The 22,432-nt window shown below is 56.8% G+C and overlaps 1 protein-coding gene across 2 annotated transcripts; it reads right to left on the reverse strand.

Annotated features, from left to right (window-relative positions):
• Positions 1 to 596: 596 nt before the first annotated feature.
• On the reverse strand, positions 597 to 19,657 carry ABCC2 (ATP binding cassette subfamily C member 2). 2 transcript variants are annotated; one of them, XM_014957970.1, is made up of 32 exons: positions 19,562 to 19,657; positions 18,859 to 19,032; positions 18,258 to 18,383; positions 17,072 to 17,206; positions 16,556 to 16,678; positions 16,191 to 16,246; positions 15,754 to 15,979; positions 14,956 to 15,137; positions 13,249 to 13,426; positions 12,536 to 12,790; positions 11,998 to 12,063; positions 11,370 to 11,507; positions 10,902 to 11,048; positions 10,514 to 10,598; positions 10,358 to 10,424; positions 10,051 to 10,177; positions 9,762 to 9,938; positions 9,486 to 9,653; positions 8,996 to 9,182; positions 7,721 to 7,850; positions 7,176 to 7,281; positions 6,717 to 6,936; positions 6,094 to 6,248; positions 5,253 to 5,408; positions 4,951 to 5,150; positions 3,751 to 3,877; positions 3,225 to 3,326; positions 2,987 to 3,130; positions 2,564 to 2,722; positions 2,169 to 2,335; positions 1,631 to 1,825; positions 597 to 1,082 (listed from the first exon to the last, which is right to left on the reverse strand). In XM_014957970.1, exons 1-32 carry the CDS (start codon positions 19,601 to 19,603, stop codon positions 953 to 955), a joined length of 4,650 nt encoding a protein of 1,549 aa, XP_014813456.1. In that variant the 5' UTR covers positions 19,604 to 19,657; the 3' UTR covers positions 597 to 952. The 2 variants fall into 2 exon arrangements, with proteins under 2 accessions (XP_014813456.1, XP_014813449.1); XM_014957963.1 differs by lacking the exons at positions 14,956 to 15,137; positions 15,754 to 15,979; positions 16,191 to 16,246; ... (3 more) ...; positions 18,859 to 19,032; positions 19,562 to 19,657 and adding an exon at positions 14,166 to 14,335.
• Positions 19,658 to 22,432: the final 2,775 nt, after the last annotated feature.

Genomic DNA, 22,432 nt, shown 5'->3' on the forward strand with positions numbered 1-22,432 from the left:
TGGCTCAGCTGGGGCTGCTGGGGGCTCCTGTCCTTCCTGCCCCCGGCCGGGGTGAAGGGGGTGGCTCTGCTGGGAGCGGGTGGGCAGCGCAGCGCGCACAGGTTGGCCGCTGCCGGTGTCGGTGCTGCAGCTCCCGCCTTTCATGCCCAAGGACAAAAGTTTGTCACCAGTAACCGCCGTGTTTTGTTTGAGGCACGTGTGTGCGTGTCGGTGGGGCACGTCCACGTGCCTGCACTTCTCCAGCTGGTGTCCAGCACAGTCAGGTTTCTAGCCTGGAGCCAGAGCTCCAGATCTGCCCCACCAGTGGTGACCATAGCCCCAGGGACCACCCTAGTTATTTGCACCACAGTCCAAGGGAGCTGTAGCCCTGGGGAAGGCAGGCCCTGGCTTCACCTCTGCTGCCAGAGAGTGGGGTTGGTGCCTGGGGGTGGCTGTGCCACTGGAGGAGGGCTCCCCACCCACCTGTGTCTGTAGAACCCGCGCTACCACCTTCCCTCAGACACCAGCCAGCTTTAAAGGTAAAACGAAGCTTATTTAGCATTTCTTAAAGTTTTAGTTAGAAGACAAGAAACAGGTACAAAAAGTAAATAAATGATAACATTCAGTCTTAGATTAAACTAAACTTCATTCCAAGGTGCTACAGCAGCTCTCAGCAAGGTTCCCTGGGGTGGCAAAGTACAAAAACACCCCCCCAGGGTCCGTGGCCTCCCTGCTGGACACGCACATCTCTCCCTCTATACTGGAATAAATTACAGAGCTGCAGGCCCTCTGTGGGCAGCCGGCAGGGTGCAGGGTGAGGCTGACAGCTCCTTCCCGTCCCGATCCGCTCTCCCCCCCAGGCAGAGCTGCCCTCAGAGCGACCCCGGGGCAGCCCGGCCGTGGGGAGAGCAGTGGCTGCTCCGTGGGTGCCCCTGGGCAGGAGCTGCCCGCGCCCCCGAGGGCTGCTCCGCTCCTACAGCGAGGTGCTTTCCATGGCGGTGATGCCGGCGTCCTTTGCCATGCTGGAGAAGACGCCCTGCTTCTTGAGCAGCTCCTCGGGGCTGTCGTATTCCGCGATCCTCCCGGCCTGCAGCACCAACACCCTGCAGCAGGGAACAAGGTGGCCTGAGCTCCCGGGATCCCAGCCCATAGCGCTGCTGGTGCCCACACCACAGCCCCACCGACCCCCAGCTCCTTCTGGGGACGGCTGTGGGGTTCCCCTCTGCACAGAAGTGAGGGCACAGCTCCGCTCCCTGCCCTGGGGGTGACACACAGAGTATCAGCAACGTCCCAGGCTGCTCAGAGAGGTGGTGGAGTCTCCTTCTCTGGAGACACTCAAACCCCACCCGGACACGTTCCTGTGCAACCTGCTCTGGGTGGCCCTGCTCTGGCAGGGGGTTGGACTGGGTGGTCTCCAGAGGTCCCCTCCAGTCCCATGTGATTCTCTATGGCCTCTTGCAGTAGGGAAGGATCCCAAAAGACATTCTCCCCACAAAGGCATAACTACTGCACGGCTGTCCCCTCCCTCTGTCCCACTCTCCTAGAAGCTCTGTTGCTGTCACAGGCACTACGTCCTCCCCTGCCCCTGCCCCCGGCCACCTCTCGCCCCCTCCTAGTTGCCCAGGGCCCCGCTCCCCTTGCCCCACGGTACCTGTTGCTGTCCATGATGGTGTGGAGGCGGTGGGCGATGGTGAGCACAGTGCAGTCAGCAAACTCGCTCCGGATCGTTGTCTGGATTAAATGATCAGTTTCCAGATCTACGGCTGCTGTTGCTTCGTCAAGGATGAGGATCTTGGCTTTGCGGAGAAGGGCCCGGGCCAGGCACACCAGCTGCCGCTGCCCGACACTGGGATGAAGCGGGGAACAGGCGTTACTGGGCAAACACCAGCATCACTTCTGCGAGCCCTGACCCCGACGTTGCCTGCCCAGCCCTCCCTGGCCTTGCCCCAGCTGATCACCTGCCACCACGAGTGCCACCTCCTTCAGCATCCTGCTCTCTGGGCCACCACGGAAGGGTTGGCTCAGGCTGGCTCCCTGACAGCACTCACCATTTTCTCCCACCTTCCCTCCCAGAAGCTGGTGTGCCCTTGTCCCTGCACGGCCCCTCTGCTGGAGGCTGCTGGCCCAGGCTCTTCCCTGGGATGGAGGGGAGGGAGGGGAGCTGGGCACGTCCCCACTCCTCCGCTCACCTCAGGTTCTCCCCTCCCTCGCTCACAAGATGGAGCAGCCCCTCGGGCAGGGTTTGCACGTATGTCTTCAGGTGGGCCAGCTCGAGGGCCTTCCAGACCTCCTCGTCTGTGTACTGGTCAAAGGGGTCCAGGTTCATCCGCAGGGTGCCAGTGAAGAGCACGGGGTCCTGCCAGGGACAGCACTGCTTTCAGCCACACCGCGGCTCCAGGCCCCCCGAGTTTGGCCACATCCTGCCCACCTCGGCGGGCAGCTGGGCAGGGGAGGTGACAGTGGGACACTCACAGCCCCTGAGCTCCCCACAGCACCCACTAAGGGCACTGAGCTGCCCAGGGCACGCAGCCTGGGGAGGCCACGCAGCAGTGGGACATGGGGAGGTCAGGTGAGGTCAGTGCACCTGGGGGATGATGGTGAGGTTCTGGCGCAGGTCGTGGAGGCCAATCGTCGCTATGTCCACCTCGTCGATGAAGATTGACCCTCCAGCTGCCTCCAGCACCCGGAAGAGGCAGTTGGTGAGGGAGGACTTTCCAGCCCCAGTTCGACCCACAACCCCAACCTGTAGAAACAGCTGTTTAGACCAACTGGCAGGGCTGAAGAAAACAGGGAAGATGCTTTCTGTCTCGGTCTGGTGGGCATTTCTGCCCTGCATCTGCAATCACCATCTCCCAGACTATCTCCTTTGGTCCCTGCCCCACTGCTCAAGTCTCCACTGTCCCGTCACCATCCCTCCCCAGCTCACAGACCAAAGGGAAGAGGACAGGAACAACACCGTGTCACTACAGATCAGGTGTAGTGAGGTCAGAGGCAGAGAGGTCCTCACCTTCTCGGTGCTCCCAATGTTGCAGGTGATCCCCTGAAGTACCAGCTCCAGTTCAGGTCGGTAACGAACTTTGTAGTCAACGAACTGGATCTCACCTTTGCTGGGCCAGCCACGGGGTGGACGCTTTTCTGTCACCCACGGAGCCTGGGGGCAGAGGAGCACTGGGGGGTTGCACCCTGCCACGCTGGCTGCCACCGACCTGTGCAGCAGGGGCTTGCCCGGACCCTGGTCTCCTCACCTCGTTCTTCACCTTCGTGTACTCGTGTACCCGCTCCACAGCCACGATGTTTGTCTCCAGCTCTGAAGAGGTGCGAACCAGCCAGTTCAGCGTCTGCGTCACCTGCGGGACAGAGCCCAGATGGTGCAGAGCCCAGGGGGACCCAGGAACAACCACCTCCCACCTCTGCTCAGGGACTCAGTCTGGGCTTGAGCATCCCTGGCCGGGCCCCCAGCTCTCCATTCCCTCAGCCCCCTCTCCCCGGTCCTTCAAAAGCTTTGCTGGAACATCTCCATGGGATGCAGAAGCTGGAACATCTCCATGGGATGCAGAAGCAGGAACACACTCCTCCCCGTGGCAGCAAGTATCCCCCTCACACTGGGATGTGTGCTCCCCTGGCTCCATTGCAGCTCCCCAGGTGGTGGGACACCCCAGCTAATCCCCTTTCTGTGGACCCCAGCTGGAGGGAGGGCAGTATCCTGCAGCCAGCTCAGAGCTCCCGGGAACAGCCCCATCCTGGAATAAGAAAAAGCTTCCATTGACTCACATTGAGGGCGGAGGAGACAGAAAGGCCCACGATGCCGCCCTCCAAAGTGCCCTTTGCAATCACTGCTAGAAGTGCAGAGAAGAAGACCACCAGGCTCCCAACGAACTCCAGGCGGATGGCCAGCCACCTGCACCAGGAGAGGACAGCTGAGGGGTGGGTGGGAGAGGCACCTGCCTGTGCCCAACACAGGGGCTACCAGTAAGACCAGCACCCCACCAGCATCTCTGTGCACCCAGCTCCGAGCCCAGCGCTGTAGACACGGTACCTGCACCTACACGGCACGTGCTCTGTGGCCAGTTCTGCAAGCAGGGTCATTCTACCTGTCACTCCCTGGCTCTCACGTTACCTCCTGTGCTGGTAATGCCACGTATCAGAGGAGTTCTAGCTGTACAACCCTCACACACCCAAAGCACCTACCAGTAACACATCAGCACCAGACAGTGCTCCCATCGCACTCCCACCCAGCCTGGACCATCAGCCTCTCCCCAGAGCCCACCACAAGCATCTCAGCCCTTGACAGCACGGCTCCCCCTGCCAAGGCTCTGGGGGGCACACTCTGCCTTTCAGAATCGCCCTAAAACATCTTCCCACAGATCATGGAATCAGGGAATTGTCGGAGTTGGAAGGGACCTCTAGAGACCCTCCAGTCCAACCCCCCGGCCAAAGCAGGGCTGCCCAGAGCACATCACTCAGGAGCATCCAGGCGGGGCTTGAAGATCTCCAGAGAAGGGGACTCCACACCCTCCCTGGGCAGCCTCTGCCAGGGCTCTGCCACCCTCACCCCAAACAAGTTCTTCCTCCCATTGGAGTGGAACTTCCCATGGTCCAGCTTGTGCCCGTTGCCCCTCGTCCTGTCCCTGGGAACCACTGGAAAGAGTCCGGCTCCATCCTCCTTCAACCCCCCCTTTAGAGCCTTGGCAGCATGAAGAAGGTCTCCCCTCAGCCTTCTCTTCTCCAGGCTCAAGAGCCCCAGCTCTCTCAGCCTTTCCTCATCAGGGAGATGCTCCAACCCCTCCATCCTCTCTGTTGCCCTACGCTGGACTCTCTATCTCTCAGATGCTGTCCCTATCCCAAGGCCCCCCAGTTCCTACACAGACCCTCAAGTCCTGAGATCAAGAGGGAGGACTGCAGCATCTTGGAGACCTCCCCCAGGAACCAGAAGCCCCTGGGCTGTGCTGCGGCACAAGGAATAAAACTCACCTATTTGAGATTATCCAGGAGTAAACTGTTTTCTGATTGATGTCCATGGTGTTCTCATTTTGCTGCAGGAACCGCTCTTGGTGGCCATAGGCCCGGATCACAGAAAGGCCTGACACTGTCTCACCAAAGTGGGAGTAGATGGGAGACCTGGTTACAGAGTCCAGACGCCGAAGCTGGCGTGACGTGGAGACATAGAAGCGCTGAAATGAGGGACACAGCTTGGTTACCAACACAAAGCCCAGCAGCCACAAAGACACTGCTCCTAGCAGGGCAGAAGCTTCCCTCAAGTCCCGGTTACTCACCAGCACAAAATAGTAGAAGATACTCAATGGAATGATGACAAGAGCGAAGAATGGAGTGGCCAAGGAGATCATGAGCAATGTGCTAATGATGGCCATGAAACAGGAGAGCCAGCTGCGGAAGGACATGGGAATGGTCTCATCTATGGTGAAGATGTCCTGTGGAGGACAAAGGAGTGGGAAGAAGCAGTTAGTGACCCCAGAGAGGGGGAGAAGCCCAAAGGCCCCCACATATGGGGTTCCTACACACTCATGTGGTAATGCAGTACCAGACACTTGGGAAAATACTGGATGACACTGAGTTGGCGTTAGGGTCACAACCCCATTTAGGGCTACAGCTCTGAGCTTGGGAATGGCTGATTTAACAGAGAAGCCTTCCATAATATTGTCCTGTAACACAGACCAGCTTTGGGAACTGCATCTTCATCTGGACCCAGGACGCAGGGGAGGAATTGAGGCAGAGAAAGGGACAGGGCTGAGCCCAGGTCCGTGCAGGCTCCTGACTCTCTCAGTAATCTACTCTGGACCCTCTTCAGTTTCTCCATGTCCCTCTTGACCAGATGGCCCCCAAAGAGGACACAGTATCCAGGTGTGGCCTCCCTAGCACTGAAGAGAGGAGATAATAACTTGCTGTGACTTGCTGGCCACTCTCCTGCTAGGATAGCCCGGGGTGCTGTTTGCCTGACAGTCAGCCTGACCTCCTCCATGCCCTTCTGGTCCCTTCCAGGCCCTGCCCTGGGTTCACCTGGGCAGCACTAAACAGCAACAGGGTTGTGCCACCACCCAATGCTCTCCAGACCTGCTGGAACAAACACCTTCTCCACGTTGGGGCTGTCTCTCTCACCTTGGCAAACCTATTCACGATGCGCCCGGTTGGGGTCGTGTCAAAAAAGCTCATGGGCACGCGCAGGATGTTGCTGAGCAGTTGCTGATGCAGAACCCGGGAGGCTCGCACGGCACCCTGGGCAGACAGGATGGTTGCAAAGAGCAGGAAGAGGGCTGCAAGGAGAGAACAGGGTGGTCATCACCAGCTCATGTGTGACACTGGCTCCAGGCACCCTTTGGATCAAGGGACACATCGAGCACCTCCAAGCCAGCAGATCCACAGTGAGCCCCTGTGATAGTCCTGCGCCCCACCTTGTTGGGAGACCCCAGTAACTGTGTCCCACCACAGAGGAAGAACATTAACTCTTTTGGAAAGCCTTGGGGCCTGGCACTATGTCCAGGCTGGTAAAGGATGATGATCTTCAGCCTAAGGGGGCACCACAGATTTCTCAGGGAAATTTATGATTGTTTCACACTGATATCTGTCCCCAGTTGAGCCAGGAGCAAGGGAGAAGGTGGCAGCAGGCAGGTGGACATCATGCTGGGCCCTCTGCTCCTGGCTGCACCGCTGGCTGCAGGCCTCACAAGCCAGATCCCTTCTGGACCACACGGCTGAGGTTCACAGGATGCTCCCACGCTCACCTTGTGACACCCCCAGCGCCCCGAAGACCCCGATCCGCAGGTCCCGCTGCTCCACGGGGTAGGTCTGGTTCAGGTAGTGCTGCGCGTCGTCAGTCCAGGCACTGAGCCACAGGTTGGTCCCCACGTAGGCGACGTACTGTGCCACGTAGCCCATGGCGACCCAGAAAGAGTACCACAAGCCAACAGCCCGCAGGTACCGCAGGTACATGGAGAACTTCACCTGTGGACCAATTCAGCCCATCAAACCATGTCCAGTGACAACCAGCACAGCCCTGGGACTCCCACCTTGCTGCCCACACTGCTGCTCTCCACCACCTCGCCCACCAGCCCCAGCAGCTGTCTCCTTCAGTGCCTCTGGGCTGCGATGAGGCCACAGAACGCCAGCACCAGCTTCTCCGAGCCACAGGCAGGGTCTCATAGCAGCAAGCCAGGGCAGCCCACCCCAGCCACCCTCCTCACCTTGCCAGTTTCCACATTTTCTTTCTCAATCAGTTGCTGGCCCTTCAGCTTCTTGGGGGGCTCCTCCTGGGCCTTCTCCAAGGAATTGGTGCTGTTTTTACTAAGGCTGCAGGGAGGCAATGGGCAGTATTAGTCACAGGGTGCCGGATGGGTCCTTCTCTCCTGGGGTCCATCCCCATGCTGCATGGGCACTCCAGAGCTGGAGCCCTCTGAGAAATAATGTCCTAACTGGGCAGCTTTGAATGAGTCCTGTGGAAGCCTTAGGCATTTGCAGCCATGAAATCACAGCCTTTGTCCCCAGAAGCAGAACCTACCAGTGGCAGGAGTTTCAGGGAAGGCCACAGAGTAAGGCTGTGACACAGTAACGTGGCATTTAGACAAGATCAGGTGCTCCTTACCCAGCCCAGTGGGTGGTAGGAGCAAGTAGGGAGGCCCCCAGCCCCTTGTCTGAAGGAGTCCCACCAGAGAAGCCCCCAGACCCCCAGCTCTGAGGGAGCAGTGCAGGGGCCAGGGGAGGGAGCCGAGAGCCCAGGCTGAGTCCTCACCTGTGGCTGAAGTCTCTCTGACGGATGCTGGCCTCGCGCTTCAGGGTCATGGTCACCACATCTTCAGGGCCCTCCTCCACACAGGGCTCATCTTCATCACCCTGCTCTTGGTCCCCAGCTGAAGCAACAGCTACAAGGACAGGGATGAGGGAAGGTAGGGTCAGGCACTGAGAAGAAAGAAGATCCCGTGCACCACATCTCTGCTGCACTCAGCTCCCCGCTCCATCCCAGGCAGTGTCATAGAATCATAGAATCGTTCAGGTTGGAAGAGACCCTTGGGATCATCGAGTCCAACCATCTCCCCTACTCTACAAAGTCCTCCCCTACACCATGTCCCTCAGCACTGCATCTAAACGGCCCTTAAACACAGCCAGGGATGGGGACTCCACCCCCTCCCTGGGCAGCCTGTTCCAATGCCCGACCACTCTTTCAGTGAAAAATTCTTTCCTAATGTTCAGTCTAAACCTACCCTGTTGGAGCATTGAAGCCATTGGTGTCCTACCACCTCACACCATACCTTCTCCAACCCTGATGCAAGCCCAGTACAGCAGGAGGAGGAAGAACTCTGCTGTGCTGGAGAGAGAATGGCCAGCGGACGTAGGGCTGAAGGCCTGCACGGAGGCAGAACCTGCTGCTGACTTACCCCAGCACCACCACTGGGACCTCGAGCAGAGATTTGTGCTAGTTTAATAGCTCTTTTGACCTACCCTAGCACCACTACTGGGACCTCAAGCAGAGATTTGTGCTAGTTTAATAGCTCTTTAAAAGATCTGGTAGGTCATGTCACTTCAGTTCAGGAGCATCTCTTTGAGCACGTGGAGATTGGTGCTGTGGGGACGGACTGGGAACAGCCAGACTCCAACAGCTGAGCATCCCAGCACCACCCCTCCCCAAAGCACCAGGGGACATGGTGAAGATGACAGCATGTTTGGAATAAACCAAAGGATCTTTCTCACCCCAGCATCCCTGAGGCGTGGAGCCTGTTGCCACAAAAGATTATGGGACCCATAAACATAAATGAACTAAAAAAGGGAGTGAAAAAAATCAGACAGGTCCTTTGCTGGCTGTTCAACACAGTGCCTGGGTGCAAATCTCGGGCAGAGAGTCCTTGTTTTGCTGATGGCCAGAAGCTGGGAAGAATTCACAGCAGCCACCACTGGGCCCTGGGCTAGATAGAGCCAGGACAGACTGACAGATCAGGAATTGGGGTTTTCATAACCCCAAGACACACACACGGCCCCTCTAACCGCCGCAGCCCCCCTGTGTTCCCAGTACCTGGGGTATTTTTCTCTGAAGCATTCTCCTCCTGGCTGCCGTAGGTGTTCAGGAACTGGGCAAAGGCCCCCCTGTTTGCAAGCAGGGTGCTGTAGGAACCGTGCTCAGACACTGCTCCTGCCACCAGCACCACGATGTTATCGACCTGGGGCAGGAAACTGATGCCGTGTGTCACCAAGATCCGCGTCTGCAACATAGCGGTTGCAGGGCAGTGAGCACCAGAGCACCCCTCGCCCCCCAGCCAGGCACCTGTGGGCTCTCCATCCCCTGCCTGGGGACCTCTCTGCTCATCACTGCCTGGCTATGGGGATGCAGAGCACCCCTCTGGGGACCGACAAAGCATCTGCTGCCTGCTGCTGCCCCATGGGAAAGCCCCACAGCACCCCTCCATATCCCAAGCAAGCAACCTCAGTCTGCCCAGGATGGCCAACACCATGCCAGTGCCGTTCCTGCCCGGCCGGGTGGTGGGGAGGAGGGCACAGGTGCTCACCTTGTTTTGCAGCAGCCCTTTTGGCCCCAGCACATGCTCGAAGAGGTACTTGCCGACGTGAGCGTCCACGGCAGACAACGGGTCGTCCAGGATGTAAATGTCGGCGTTGCTGTACACTGCCCGGGCCAGGCTGACCCGCTGCTTCTGGCCCCCGCTCAGGTTAATGCCCTGGAAGGGAAGGGAGGACATCTCTGAGTCCTGGGCCAGCACAGGGCAACAGCTCTGTCCTCTGCTGCAGATGCCACGGGAAACCCATGGGAAACCCGGGGCTGATACCTTCTCTCCAATCTCTGTCTGGTCACCCGCGGGCAGCAGTGCCAGGTCTGGAAGGAGGGCACAGGCTTTGATGACCTGCTGATACCTGGCTTCATCCAGTTCTGACCCAAAAAGGATGTTGTCTTTCAGGGTAGCGTTCTGGATCCAGGCCTGCTGGGGGACGTAGGCCAGCGAGCCCTGGAAAAAGAGACACAAGAACGGTGCCATCTCCTGCAGCCTGTCCTTGCCCTGAGCCACCATCCCAGGACCAGCCCTGCCCTGCCCCCAGGCACCGGCTGGCTCCTCTCACCTGGATATTGATGTGTCCCTTGACATTCTCCATCTCACCCAGCATGGCTGATACCAGCGAAGATTTGCCTGAGCCCACAGCCCCCACCACAGCCACCAGGCTCCCAGGCACGATGTCCAGGGTGACGCTGCAAAGACAGGAGAGCTGAGGAAGCAGCACTGCCAGGTCGCCCACCAGCTCCTGCTCAGGGCCAGCACGGAGCAGCGTCCCTGGGACACTGTGAGAGGTGGGTGCCGTGCCCCACTAACGACGTAGAAAGTCTCCCTCTCCCCTCCCATCCCTCCCCAACATGGCGCAGAGCACTCACTCTCTTATGGCAGCGTTGCCATCCTGCTCCCAGGTGAACGTGGCCTCCGAGAAACGCACGGCACTGCCTGTCAGCAGAGAGCCACTCTCAGGGCTGGGACAGCCCAGGCTTGGGCCAGCGTGGGACCCCCAGGGACTGACCTGGAGGTCCACCTACCTGCAATGGGGTTGTGGTGGATAGCTGAGGTGTCCATGTCTTCTCCACCCAGGTAGCGCTCCAGCCTCGCTGTTGACACGTTGGTCTGCCGTGGCAGAAAGAGGATGGCATGTGGGCATGGGGCAGAGCTGGGTGGGCTGGCAGAAGTCACATAAGAAGAGCAGCCCATCCACACAGCCCAACCCAAGCACCAGCCCCAACCTCTGAGCCCCACGCCTGTATCAATGCGTGCCAGTCCTGTCCCACTCCACTGCCAGCAGAGCCCCATGTGCTGACCCCTGCCCAGGTGCCCAAGACCCAGGTCCATCACACACCTGAGCCCCAGGTGCTGATTTGGGCAGAGGTATCATGAGATCCCCCTGCACCCCTGCCCTGTGTGAGGACTGACCTGCACCAGGGAAGAGAGGACCAAGGGCAGCATGGCCATGGGGAAGCGCAGCACGTTGAAAAGGGAGATGGCAGTAAAGGCCTTCTGTGCATCTAGGATGTTGTTCTCATCCACCAGGACATAGACAGCAAAGCTGGCCAAGGAGACCTAGGACAGACAGCAAGGAAAGCCACCATCAGTGTGGCCCCTCATGCTCCCCTGAGGCCTCAGCAGCACCTTTCTGCTGGGGATTGTCCCTCTCCCACTTCCCTTCTCCTTTGGGCCCCATCACACGGCTCTGATGGGCCCTTTCCACCACAGCCCTCCTGCCAGCAGCCAGGACCATACTCTGCATCCCAGGCATCTGTTGGCCAGCCCCTTCCTCCCTGCAAATGCACTCCAGCCACGATTCCTGGTCTGTCCTCTTGGACACAGCCCAACCCCAGCTGTGAGGAAGGTCTAGCCCTCCCCAGACCCACTGGCACTCACCAGGAAGGGGGCACACGTGAACACGAAGATGGAGATTGACTGCAGGTAGCTGAAGTTCACCAGGTTCTTGAGCTCAAGTGCCCGGATCTCATTGACTCGCTTCTCAAACGAGGGCTCCCAGGCAAAAAGCTTCAGGATCTGTGGTATGACCAGGGTGAGAGGGTGCTGGCCTCATGGCCTGCCTCCAGCCTCAGCTTGCTGGTGGCCAGCACCTCCATCACCAGCTCCTGGCTTGCTCAGAAGCCTGCTTGTCCACTGCATCTCCCCTCTCCTGTGCTCCCCACGGCTCAGAGCACTTCCCCGCAGCATCCCCACTGCCTCATCCCCAGCTGACAGGTCACTGTCAGCACTTCTGCCAACCATGGCAGCCTGCTCACCACCACAGCCATCCAGGAAACCCCCACAAACCCCTCTCTTGGCTCCCAAGTCTTGGTCCAGGTACCCAGAACTGCTCCCCAGCCAACCTTTCAAAAGGTGAGGAATCCAAAGGAATTGCAGAGACTGAGGCTGGGCTACCCTAGACAGGAGGCCCCAAGCTTCCCTCTAACACTGGTGCTGTAGGGTTACACGGGAGTGCTGCCTCCCCATACAGTGCAGCAAGAAGAGGGGTCTCCACTCCAGTGCTCACCTTGATTCCATTGAGGATTTCACTCATCATTTTCATGCGTTCATCCTTGTTCTTCATGTTCTTCACCTACAAACAGAAGAGCCAGAGGTCACAAACCACACAGCAGCTCACCCTTGGAAATACATCAGGGAAAGGGAGGGTGGGCTCCAGAGCCCAGAGAAGCCATCCCACCAAACTGGACCTTGGCTCCCTGAGGCTCTGGACAACCTGGGTAAAACAGCCCCCTGTTGTCAGTTGGAAGGTAGAGCTTTATTTTATGGCTGGTAATACCTAACTTTCACTCCTCAAGGCTGCACGCAGCCCTGTTCAAGTTCAGCTGGGGTGGTAGAACAGGTACCACCTGCCTCCTGCTTGTCACAGCTGATCAGCTCCCAGCTCAGGCTAAGGACACCTCCAGCCCAAGTCAGGTGAGCTTCCTAGGCTGGGAAAGATCCCCAGCATCACAGGGAAGGGTAGGGGACTGTGGAAAATGAGTGAGGGGAGCAACTGTGGGACTCATGAGTGGGAGGACAGAGAGGATCTTCCACCCACCACTGACCTGGATGGTTTTGGCCTTGGCAACCAGGAACCCATTTATGGGGATGAGCAGCACCATGACTGCGATGCCAGCCAGGACAGAGGGGCCCAGCTCGCCCCAGAGGAAGACAATAGACAGGATAATTTGCAAGGGGGATGACCACAGCTGGTGAACGAAGTTGGTCATGTCCATGAACCTCTGGGCATCCGCTGACATCAGATTCACAGTCTCTCCCACCGTGGACTCCTTGCGGGTAGTGCTGGACATGGTGAGTGCCTGGAGAGAGAAAGTGTAGTCATCACAAGCCGCTTTGGGAGCAGCCTGGCTGCCAGCAGCTTGGCACAGAGCAGGACATTGGCAGACCAGGCTGAAACGGCTCCTGGGATTGCTCCTAGTGCCTCTCTGCTGGCCAGGGGTGCTGCCAGCCCTGCCTCCACACTTGGAGTCACTTGATGCTGGGGGCAAGAAAACATCCTCATGCAGGAATTTCAGTGGCAGCTCCCTTGGTGTGGCACTGCTCTGCCCTGGTAGCTGTCAGACACACGGCTGCAGCACCCAGGCCCAGGCAGATCTAGTACCCACAGTGTCCCCAGAGCTGGGTGGGTGTCCCACAAGCCAAGCTCTCCCTGTGCCTTCCTGGGAAGTAAAGGACAACACCCCAGTTGCCCTGGGTTGATGGGGCAGGAAATAGATACCAGTATCCCCAGCCCAGCTTGGAGGAAGCTCGTACCAACCTTCTTGTAGATGGCAGCGATGAGACTGGCACGCACGTTTATGCCAAGCTGGAAGCAGAGGCTGAAGTACTGCTGCAAGCAGAGGGACTGGACCAGCGCCGTCAGGAAGAGCAGGATGGCGTACAGATAACCTTGCCAGACAAAGGACTCCTCATCCGACACAAAGGCGATCAGCAGCCTGAAGGGCAGAGTGGCCCATGAGACCCTCACCCTACTGAGACAGACCCGGGTGGGATGCTCCAAATCAACGCAGGGAGAGCAGATAGGACAAGAGGAAACAGGCACAAACTTGAACATAAGAAGTTCCATCTAAACATGAGGGGGAACTTCTCTGCTGTGAGGGTGGCAGAGCCCTGGCAGAGGCTGCCCAGGGAGGTGGTGGAGTCTCCTTCTCTGGAGACATTCAAATCCCACCCGGACACGTTCCTGTGGGACCTACTCTGGGTGGCCCTGCTCTGGCAGGAGGTTGGACTGGATGATCTCCAGAGGTCCCTTCCAACCCCATGTCATTCTGTGATTCTGTGAAAGAGTGGTGACAGGACCCTGCCCAGACAGCGGGCTCGACACTAAACAAGCTGGGGACTTGTGTCAGATCATCCCCAGAGACTGTGAAACAAACTGGGCAGGTCCTGCTGGGCTAAGCTGGACTGACTGACGAAGGGCCAGGACTGTATAACCAAGGACATAGGAAGCAGAGAGCAAGATATCTCCCGTAAGAGCTGGCAGCCAGCTCAGATCAATTCTTCCTTAAATTGTAACACATTCTCACAGCTTTAGGGAGGGCACAGAAAGTCCCCGGGGTGTGGGGCTGGGAGAGGCACACACATGGAGCTGGCGGGGTTGGATGCAGTGCACACACAGGGAGGTGGTGGGGCTGGGTGCGGAGCCAGGACAGGGCAGGGACAGAAAGGACTCACTTCAGCAGCTGGGGGCTGACAAACACAAGTCCGTCATGCACCAGCTTGAAAACCACCGACATCAGGAGGTTCCGCCAGAAGGTCTTGCAGAGGGTTTTCACCAACCACCCCCGGGGGAAATCCTTGCGAGGGCTGCCATCCTCTTTTTTCCCCTTCTTCTTCTTCTTCGGCTGCTTCTCCTCCTAGAGAGAAGGACAGGAGCTGGTTGTGCAGGCTCCTTGCACTTGGAAGGATGCCTCCAGGGCAGTGCCGCAGCACCCAGATCAGGCATCCCAATGAGGGCTCAGCTTTAACTCTTGTCATGTTCCCTCTCTCTGATCTCTGCTCCTCTCGTACACCCCCAAAGCCGACACCTCTTTCGTGCAGATGTGCTGAGGACAGCTGTTGGAAAGCTCAGACCAAGTGGTGACAGGACCCTGCCCAGACAGCGGGCTCGACACTAAACAAGCTGGGGACTTGTGTCAGATCATCCCCAGAGACTGTGAAACAAACTGGGCAGGTCCTGCTGGGCTAAGCTGGACTGACTGACGAAGGGCCAGGACTGTATAACCAAGGACATAGGAAGCAGAGAGCAAGATATCTCCCGTAAGAGCTGGCAGCCAGCTCAGATCAATTCCTCCTTAAATTGTAACACATTCTCACAGCTTTAGGGAGGGCACAGAAAGTCCCCGGGGTGTGGGGCTGGGAGAGGCACACACATGGAGCTGGCGGGGTTGGATGCAGTGCACACATAGGGAGGTGGTGGGGCTGGGTGCGGAGCCAGGACAGGGCAGGGACAGAAAGGACTCACTTCAGCAGCTGGGGGCTGACAAACACAAGTCCGTCATGCACCAGCTTGAAAACCACCGACATCAGGAGGTTCCGCCAGAAGGTCTTGCAGAGGGTTTTCACCAACCACCCCCGGGGGAAATCCTTGCGAGGGCTGCCATCCTCTTTTTTCCCCTTCTTCTTCTTCTTCGGCTGCTTCTCCTCCTAGAGAGAAGGACAGGAGCTGGTTGTGCAGGCTCCTTGCACTTGGAAGGATGCCTCCAGGGCAGTGCCGCAGCACCCAGATCAGGCATCCCAATGAGGGCTCAGCTTTAACTCTGGTCATGTTCCCTCTCTCTGATCTCTGCTCCTCTCGTACACCCCCAAAGCCGACACCTCTTTCGTGCAGATGTGCTGAGGACAGCTGTTGGAAAGCTCAGACCAGCCTGAATCCCTCAGGTGGAAAACCAGGCACCCTAGGAAGAATCTGAGGCCAGGGCTGATCATAGGGTGATGCCGACTCTGACCTCACTGCTAGGAGCTAACGGGGTTGGGGAAAGACAGATATAAGGGAGCTGCTTGTTCTGCAGACTTGAGGGTGGTTCCTGTCCTTCTACAGGGCAGAAGGATGGAGATTTTCTTGGTCTCTCAAAACATGGGGATCTGCTGAGGACAGGGAAGACCTTGTTGTGGATTGCCCTCTCCTTACCTATGGCCCTGCAGAATCAAAGAGAGGAAAACCCAGCACAGGGGGCTGCAGGGAGATGAGGTGACTGTAATCCCCGGGGCTGGACCTGGATCTCTCATTCCCATGCAAGGTCAGGAGTGGGAAGGGATTTACCAGCACCAGCACGTCTTGGCTCTGGGCCTTGCTCATATTGTTGCCACGGTCACCTTCCCGGCGTCTTCTCTTGCGTTTCCGTTTTTCCAGTTCTGCTTGGGCCTTCTTCACCGCAGTCCTCATGTTCTTCTCGAAAGCGGTGTAAAGAGCCCGTGTCTTCTCTTTATCTTTCAGTTCCCAGACATCCTCTACCTCCAAGGGCTTGCGATAGCCCTTGAAAACTGTGCTGTGGAGTAGAGAAATCTCCCCTCAGCAAGTCTCCAACATCATACGTGAGGGAGAGTCCTTGCTGCAGATGCAGAGCCTTCACACTCAGCTTGGCCCTGAGCTCAGGCTGCACCACAGATGGTGCCTCTCGTGACTGACTCCGAGCACCCTGTGCTGCAGGCCTCCCCAGACAGCACCTCCAGCCCAAACCCCCGCCGAGCCCAGCTCACCTGGTGTACCATTCAAAGGTGACGAAGCTCAGGAAAGAGGCTGTCACCTCTGGGTTCTAGGGTACAAAACAAAGTGGGTACCAAGAGGTCGTTGATGCTGAGGGATAGTGTTGACAAGAGTTTGACCATTAAGGAATCCCAGAGGTTTCAAACCGTGTCTACTCCAGCCCCAGGAAGCCCATCTCGCACACTCCCGTTGGACACACGTGCAGATGCCCCATGCTGCAGGCTCCAGCTCTCACTGAGCCCCTTGCTGGAGTCCCCAGACTTGCCCTCCCACAGGGACCAGGAGGAGTCTCTGCATGGAGCCCACCCGCTCCGCCAGGACGTGGTACCCCAAGCCAAATCCCACAAGGACCTCGCACCTTCTTTGTGATTTCCTTTGTTTCTGGGGCGATGTCTGAGAAGCCCGAGACAAGGAAGAGCAGGAGCTGGAGCCCATAGAAGATGAAGAAAAGAACAAACCGTGGCACATCGGAGATTGGTTCCTGCAGGAATTGAGAGGCCAGGGTGACTTTTGGGGCTTGTCTCAAGGCCACTTGGCCCTCAGAGATAAGATCCATCTCCAGGACAGTGAACATGGCTGAGCCCAACCAGGCAGTGCAACCTGGCTCAGCTTCCCTTCACCATCCTTCCCTGCTTCTCCCCGACCTCCTCCCGTAAGTCCGTAAGGGCAAAAATAGGTCCTGGAGAGCTTACACCTCCCCAGATTCAAAGAGCAATTCCTTCTCAGGTCTCTTCTTCCCTAGGGCAGCTGGGACCTCAGTGAGACCACCTCAGTGGGACCACTGAGAGCTTGTCAAGAGATAAAGCCTGAAGGGACTTTCTTCAGGAACAGAACAAGATCACGGGGAAGCGCAGAGCTTCCTGCCAAACCCAACCTGTAGGGCTCTCCGGAGCAGTGACTGGAACGGCAATATCCCACAGAGCAGGGACAGCACCCAGAAGCAGAAAAGTACCCCCGAGTCTCTGCACAAGCAGAAGCGTCGCGCATCATGGATCAGCAGGACCAGGAGCTGGGGGAAGGAAAACCAGTCAGAGGTTCAGGTAAGGCTGCAGGACTAGGTCTGGGCTCCGAACGTGCCTTTGGATGCCGGCGTGCATGGTCTGATGGGATCCTCTGCCTTGAAGACACTGAGCTCCCAGTGCCTGAGGTCACTGCCAACTCTACATAAGCTTCAGAGTTAATTGCACAGGGCAAAGGTTTATTTCAGGAGGACATAAGATCAGGCTCCTCATAGGAAAAGCAAGGTCTGAAGACACCCTAACATTACAGCAGGGCACTATTTCTCGTTTTAGCTGCTTTTTACCCCAGATTCTCAGCTACACCCAGCTGTGAGGAGTCACACCCTGTCTCCTGCATATTGTCTCCAGACCTGGAATTACAGCCAGATCAGAGACCCAGCGGCGCAGCCGCTCTGGGCAGTTCCCTTGGCTTATGAACTCCCATGAACTCTGCACTTGAAACTAAACGATATGACAAAATAGGAAGGATAGCAAACAGTGATATTACTTTTGCTTTTAAGTGTAGCTGCTAAGAGTTACAGCTTTGATAAGACTGTTAGAATATCCCATGTCTCATGTGAGGTATCTACAACTTCCATCAAGCTGACAGCACCTATGTCCTCAGCTTTCTCCTCTGCCCGGGTATCCTGGGGCATTTCTCAGCTCTTCACACAAAACTAAGCAGCAACCCATCGGAAACCGTGAGACGTGGGAGCAGCAAGGCATGGTCTGATGTTCACACTTTGCTGTGAAGCCCATTCTGCTGCTACTAAGGTTTCTGCCAGAGCTCAGCTACGATCACAGGCACAGCATCCATCCCAGCTTAAAGGATAAAAGGACAGAGCACCACGCACCCAGACACCTGCCCTCACCCTGCTCCCCTTCTGCACCACCTGCAGATGTTCAGGGATGGTCCCTACCCATCTTCCAGGCTACGCTTCCCTGGTGGCCACCCCTTCCAGCTCATCCCTGTGCTAGGGGAAATTGTCTGCTGCTTGGCCCCGTGGCCCCACGCTCTGTCTCTTTGGTGACACGCAGCGCGTTCACCGGCTGATCCCTTACCCAGGTGGCGATGTACAGGCTGGGGTTTGTGTACAGGACAGCTGGCAGGGGGTTCTGCTCTGTGTCCTCCACAAAGGCCAGGGCCAACTCCGCCACTGCCGTCAGCATCAGCAAGGTAGCCAGCACCTGTGGGGAGAGGGGACCAGCCGTGAGGGGAGACCCGGCCCACCATGGGCACTGTGAACTGCTGGCAGACAACAGTCGGGCATAAAAGCACTGTGTCCCATACACTGTTACACCCTTTCCCACCCAAACATGGTCTGGGAGAGCTTTCCTGTGAACATGCAGCGCTTCCACAGCAGCACTGCCATCGTTTTAAGCTTGGAGAATAACAGCCCACAATATGAGGCTCCAGTACACACCACAGCCCTCCCTCCCAGTGCATTCCAGCCCTGCCATCTCCTCTGCCCCAGATATGCCTCATCCTGGGCCCCACTTTATGTTTCTGTCCCAGGTGGTGCCCTAGCCCATTGCTCCTTCTCTCCTACCCTTCTCATCCCTCCATCTCACACTTGACTCCAGCCCAGAGGCTTTCCACTCACCACCTCTCCATCCCAGGCAGCTCCAGCCTGCCTTCTGTGCCCCCTCAGCCCCTCTCTACCTGTTTGATGATGTAGAGTTTGGTCACAGATGATTTCTTGGTTCTGGATCTGCACATGGGCAGGAGCTGCCACGGAGCCAAAATCCAGAAGAAGCCAAGGGGGACCCAGACCAGTACGGTCTGCTGGAAGCACACGGGCAGGTCGGCATCCGGGCGAGCGAGGTAGGAGGCATTCTGGGGACAGCAAGGAAAGCCAGCCAAGTCACTTGGGATGGCTCAGCCTTCAGACCCAGCACTCCTATAGCTCCTGCCCACCCCATCGCACCCTCCTCCTCAGCACCCACCTTCCTGGCTGGACGTTTCAGCGCTCATCCGAGGTCTCAGGTAACGTTCCCCTACCCATCCACCTGCCTGAACCCAGGAGGGCCTCCCCCACAACCATCCCTTGCCAGAGCCCACCCAGCTGCAGCAGCTGGACACAGATGGCTCCCCAAGAGGTCCATGCAGGGCGTCCCGTGTCCCCAGCGAGGCTGCGGGGCTAGAACAGGACAGTACTGGCTCAGGTCACTGCCATTTGCGTGGTTGTCTCGTGGGCATCACCCAGGCAGTGCAGGGCACCCAGTGCCATGGCAGCCCTGGATAAATAGCAGAACCTCAGCCGAGCGCTGGCTGAACCCCCTGGGAGCCGTGGGACCGACTGCTCTCCCCTCCCACCGCGTGTCCCACCCCACGAGTGGGCCATGGGGGTGATGCAGCCACTCACCCAAAACACGGAGCCACAGAACTCGTCCAGGGCTGCCGACATGGCTCAGGTGAGAAGGGACAGCAGCTCCTTCCCCTGGCTCTGCTCTGCCTGCTTGTGAGAGCCCTGGGTTGATGCTGGGGATAAAAGTCCCCACACACCCTCAAGCGGTGCTGGGACAAAAACCCTGATGACATGCAGTTAATTGTTAACTTGGTCCCGTTGCACAACACCACAGCCCAAAGAGTGACCAAAAGGGCTTTGTAAACTGCATGGGCTCTGGGAACGGGAGGAGAGGAAGGCCCAAAGAAGAGATGAAAGGGGAGACGCAGGGAAGCCACTGTGAGAGTCACCTCAGGACACCACAGCCATCCCTCAGAACCCACAGCCTTCACCAGCACACACTGAGACAAGCTCACACGGACCCACTAAAGACAACTTACTTGGTGTAACAGACCTTTCCTGCCAGAATGAACCTGATGGTGAAATGCTGCCGAAAAGTCCAGCAAAGGCTGGTCCCTCAGTAAGCTTTTTATCACACACCACCCAGCAAGGAAGCCCAGGGCACTGGCTGTGCTGCAGGCTGGGGACTTGCAGCATCTGGCAGCTGAGCTGACTCCAGGCTGCAGTGGTCTTTTGGAGTCCCCAGGATCCAGGTTCCTTTTACCAACTACTTGTGACCTGGAGAACCTGAAGATTCTCCTGGCTCTTCATTTTGCTTCTCCCTTTCCCACATCTCTGTGTTGTCTGTACCTTACAGCAGCTGACTGACCACAAAACCCAAATATTCATTCTAAGGCAACTCCCAGCATCCGAGACAGCCAGAGGACTGTTCCCGAGGAGGATGGCTGCCACTAACTCATCCCCTGGCTGCTTGGAAAGCTGGAGGTGTAGGGATGGTGCTGCTCTAAGGCTGGAACTGAATTTCCTCTGTCATGCACACTCTTGGGGAGCAGCAGGTAAAAGGGGACGGTAGGGTGACCGCAAGGATTCTGCTGTCTCATTGTTCATGGAGTCAGAGATAACTCATAAGTCAGGAATGATACAATGAGTAATTGCTCAGGAACAACCTCCTCACCATCAATCGCAGAGGAAGGTTCAACGTCCAACTCATTGGTTAATTATTATTGTCTTGTCTGATTAAATCCACTTGTTTTTGTAAATAAAGCTACCCCTGGTGCTACGTCCTCCAAGCCAGAACCAATCCTCTGCTGCTGGGAGCAGCACTCTGATGCAAGAAATCTGTGAATGGAGCAGTGGTTCCCTCAGCCTGTCCCCATCCTGAGTGCTGATGTGATTCCTCTCTGTGGTCACTGGCACAGGGCTCCTTTGCCCTTGCTTGTACCCACCTGGAGCTGCCAAGGGCATCACTTGCTCGTGACACCTTCCCATGTAACACTCTGTCCCATTGCTCCTCTCGGTTTCCAGTGTGTCACAGCCCATCCTCACCCCCTCATCCTGAGCTGAGCTGTCCACAATGTTCAAAGCAAGCACACCCCCACTTTCTCTACCCTCACACCTGGGACATGCTCCTCCTAAAAACCCACAAAGCCACCTCACCATCCTTCAGCTCCTTCCATAAAGCTTCTTTCCATAATACCCAGAAAGCGTTCACTGGGACCAAGCTAATCCAAGTGGTAAGATCTCTTTGGCCAACAATACCACCCCATTCCCTGGGCTCCCCTGCCTTTACCCATCTGTCGTCCACCATCTTATAATCTAAGTTTTCAAATGCAGGCATTGCTTCATGCCCCTCTCACACAGGGCCTGGGCCAGCACAGAGGCTTCTGCAACGCGATCTACAAATTAGTCCAGTCCTCACTTGCTCATCTCTGTTTCAGAAGGGTTTGTTTCTCTGCCTCGTTATGTAAGTTCAAAAGCCCCCCCCCCCTTTTTTTTTTTAAACATTGCGCAAAAGGATAGGATGAAACTCTGTTTATGATGCTGGGGAAGCTGTATCAGCAGAATATTCACACTAACTTTGCTACCAGTATCTTAATCATCACCATGACTCATGAAATTTCATAACATAAGCTATGAACTCTTAAATCAGATATTCTGTACTATATGGACTATCACCACAAATCTAGTTATTTCTTCTTCTGAGTGTGGATCCCCCCTAGTCCCTGCGTGCCTGTCAGCGCTGAAGCTGGCTCTGACACCAGACCCAAGCAGCCATTCCCTTCCCAGCTCCTGCCTGGAGAACTTCCACCTATGTTCCTGACAAATATGGGAAAAGTAAGTTTGCCATTTCCCAAGTTTGTGCTCTCATTACAAAATGGTCACGGGATCCCGAGGGATGGGATGAAAATACCTGGAGCAAACAAGATGTAGTTGCTTGGAGAACCAAGGACATCCACCCTTCGCTGCCCCATATACCATGTAGTGGCAGAAACCTTGCAGCAAGCAAACTTTGGGACATCTTGGTTTTCGCATCAGTCTCTTAGCGTCGTGTTTTGGGAGACACCGATATCTCAGGTGGATCATGTACCCTTTGAGCTGAAGGCACAGTTAGTCCTGGTTATAGGTTTTCAATGATCCAATTCCGTTTCAGGTAACCAAAGGTGCTGCCATCTTGTCAAATATTACCTTTTCCTGTAGGTCCTCACCGGCTGTACGCTATGGCCAGGGTGGGCAGACAAATCTGAACCCTGTTTTTTGCTGGTCTACAATCTCAGGGCAGTTTCTTCAGCTTTTTAGAGAAGAGGAGGCAGCAAGAATACAGGTGGTTTATCTCTGGGTCTCTACTCTTTTAATGCGCCACTCTTGACACTGTTCAGATCTTTCACTTGGTATCTTGCAGGGTAACTGAAATGAGTCTAAGGCTTCAATTTTGACTAGGTAGCAATACCCCAACAGGCACATTGCCTCACACACGGCCTGGAGAACAAG

Source organism: Calidris pugnax, unplaced genomic scaffold, assembly GCF_001431845.1.
Source record: "Calidris pugnax isolate Ruff unplaced genomic scaffold, ASM143184v1 scaffold4, whole genome shotgun sequence".
NCBI classification, from domain to species: Eukaryota; Metazoa; Chordata; class Aves; order Charadriiformes; family Scolopacidae; genus Calidris; species Calidris pugnax.

What these genes read in the sequence shown, in the direction of transcription:
- ABCC2 (XM_014957970.1), bottom strand. Translation starts at nt 19,603, where the DNA reads ATGTCGGCAGCCCTGGACGAGTTCTGTGGCTCCGTGTTTTGG. An exon ending in TCACGTGTGCCCCCTTCCTG is followed by an intron (nt 11,049 to 11,369) that starts GTGAGTGCCAGT and finishes TGTCTGTCCTAG; the next exon opens with GTCTCCTTGGCCAGCTTTGC. An exon ending in ACCTCACCATCATCCCCCAG is followed by an intron (nt 2,336 to 2,563) that starts GTGCACTGACCT and finishes TGTCCCTGGCAG; the next exon opens with GACCCCGTGCTCTTCACTGG.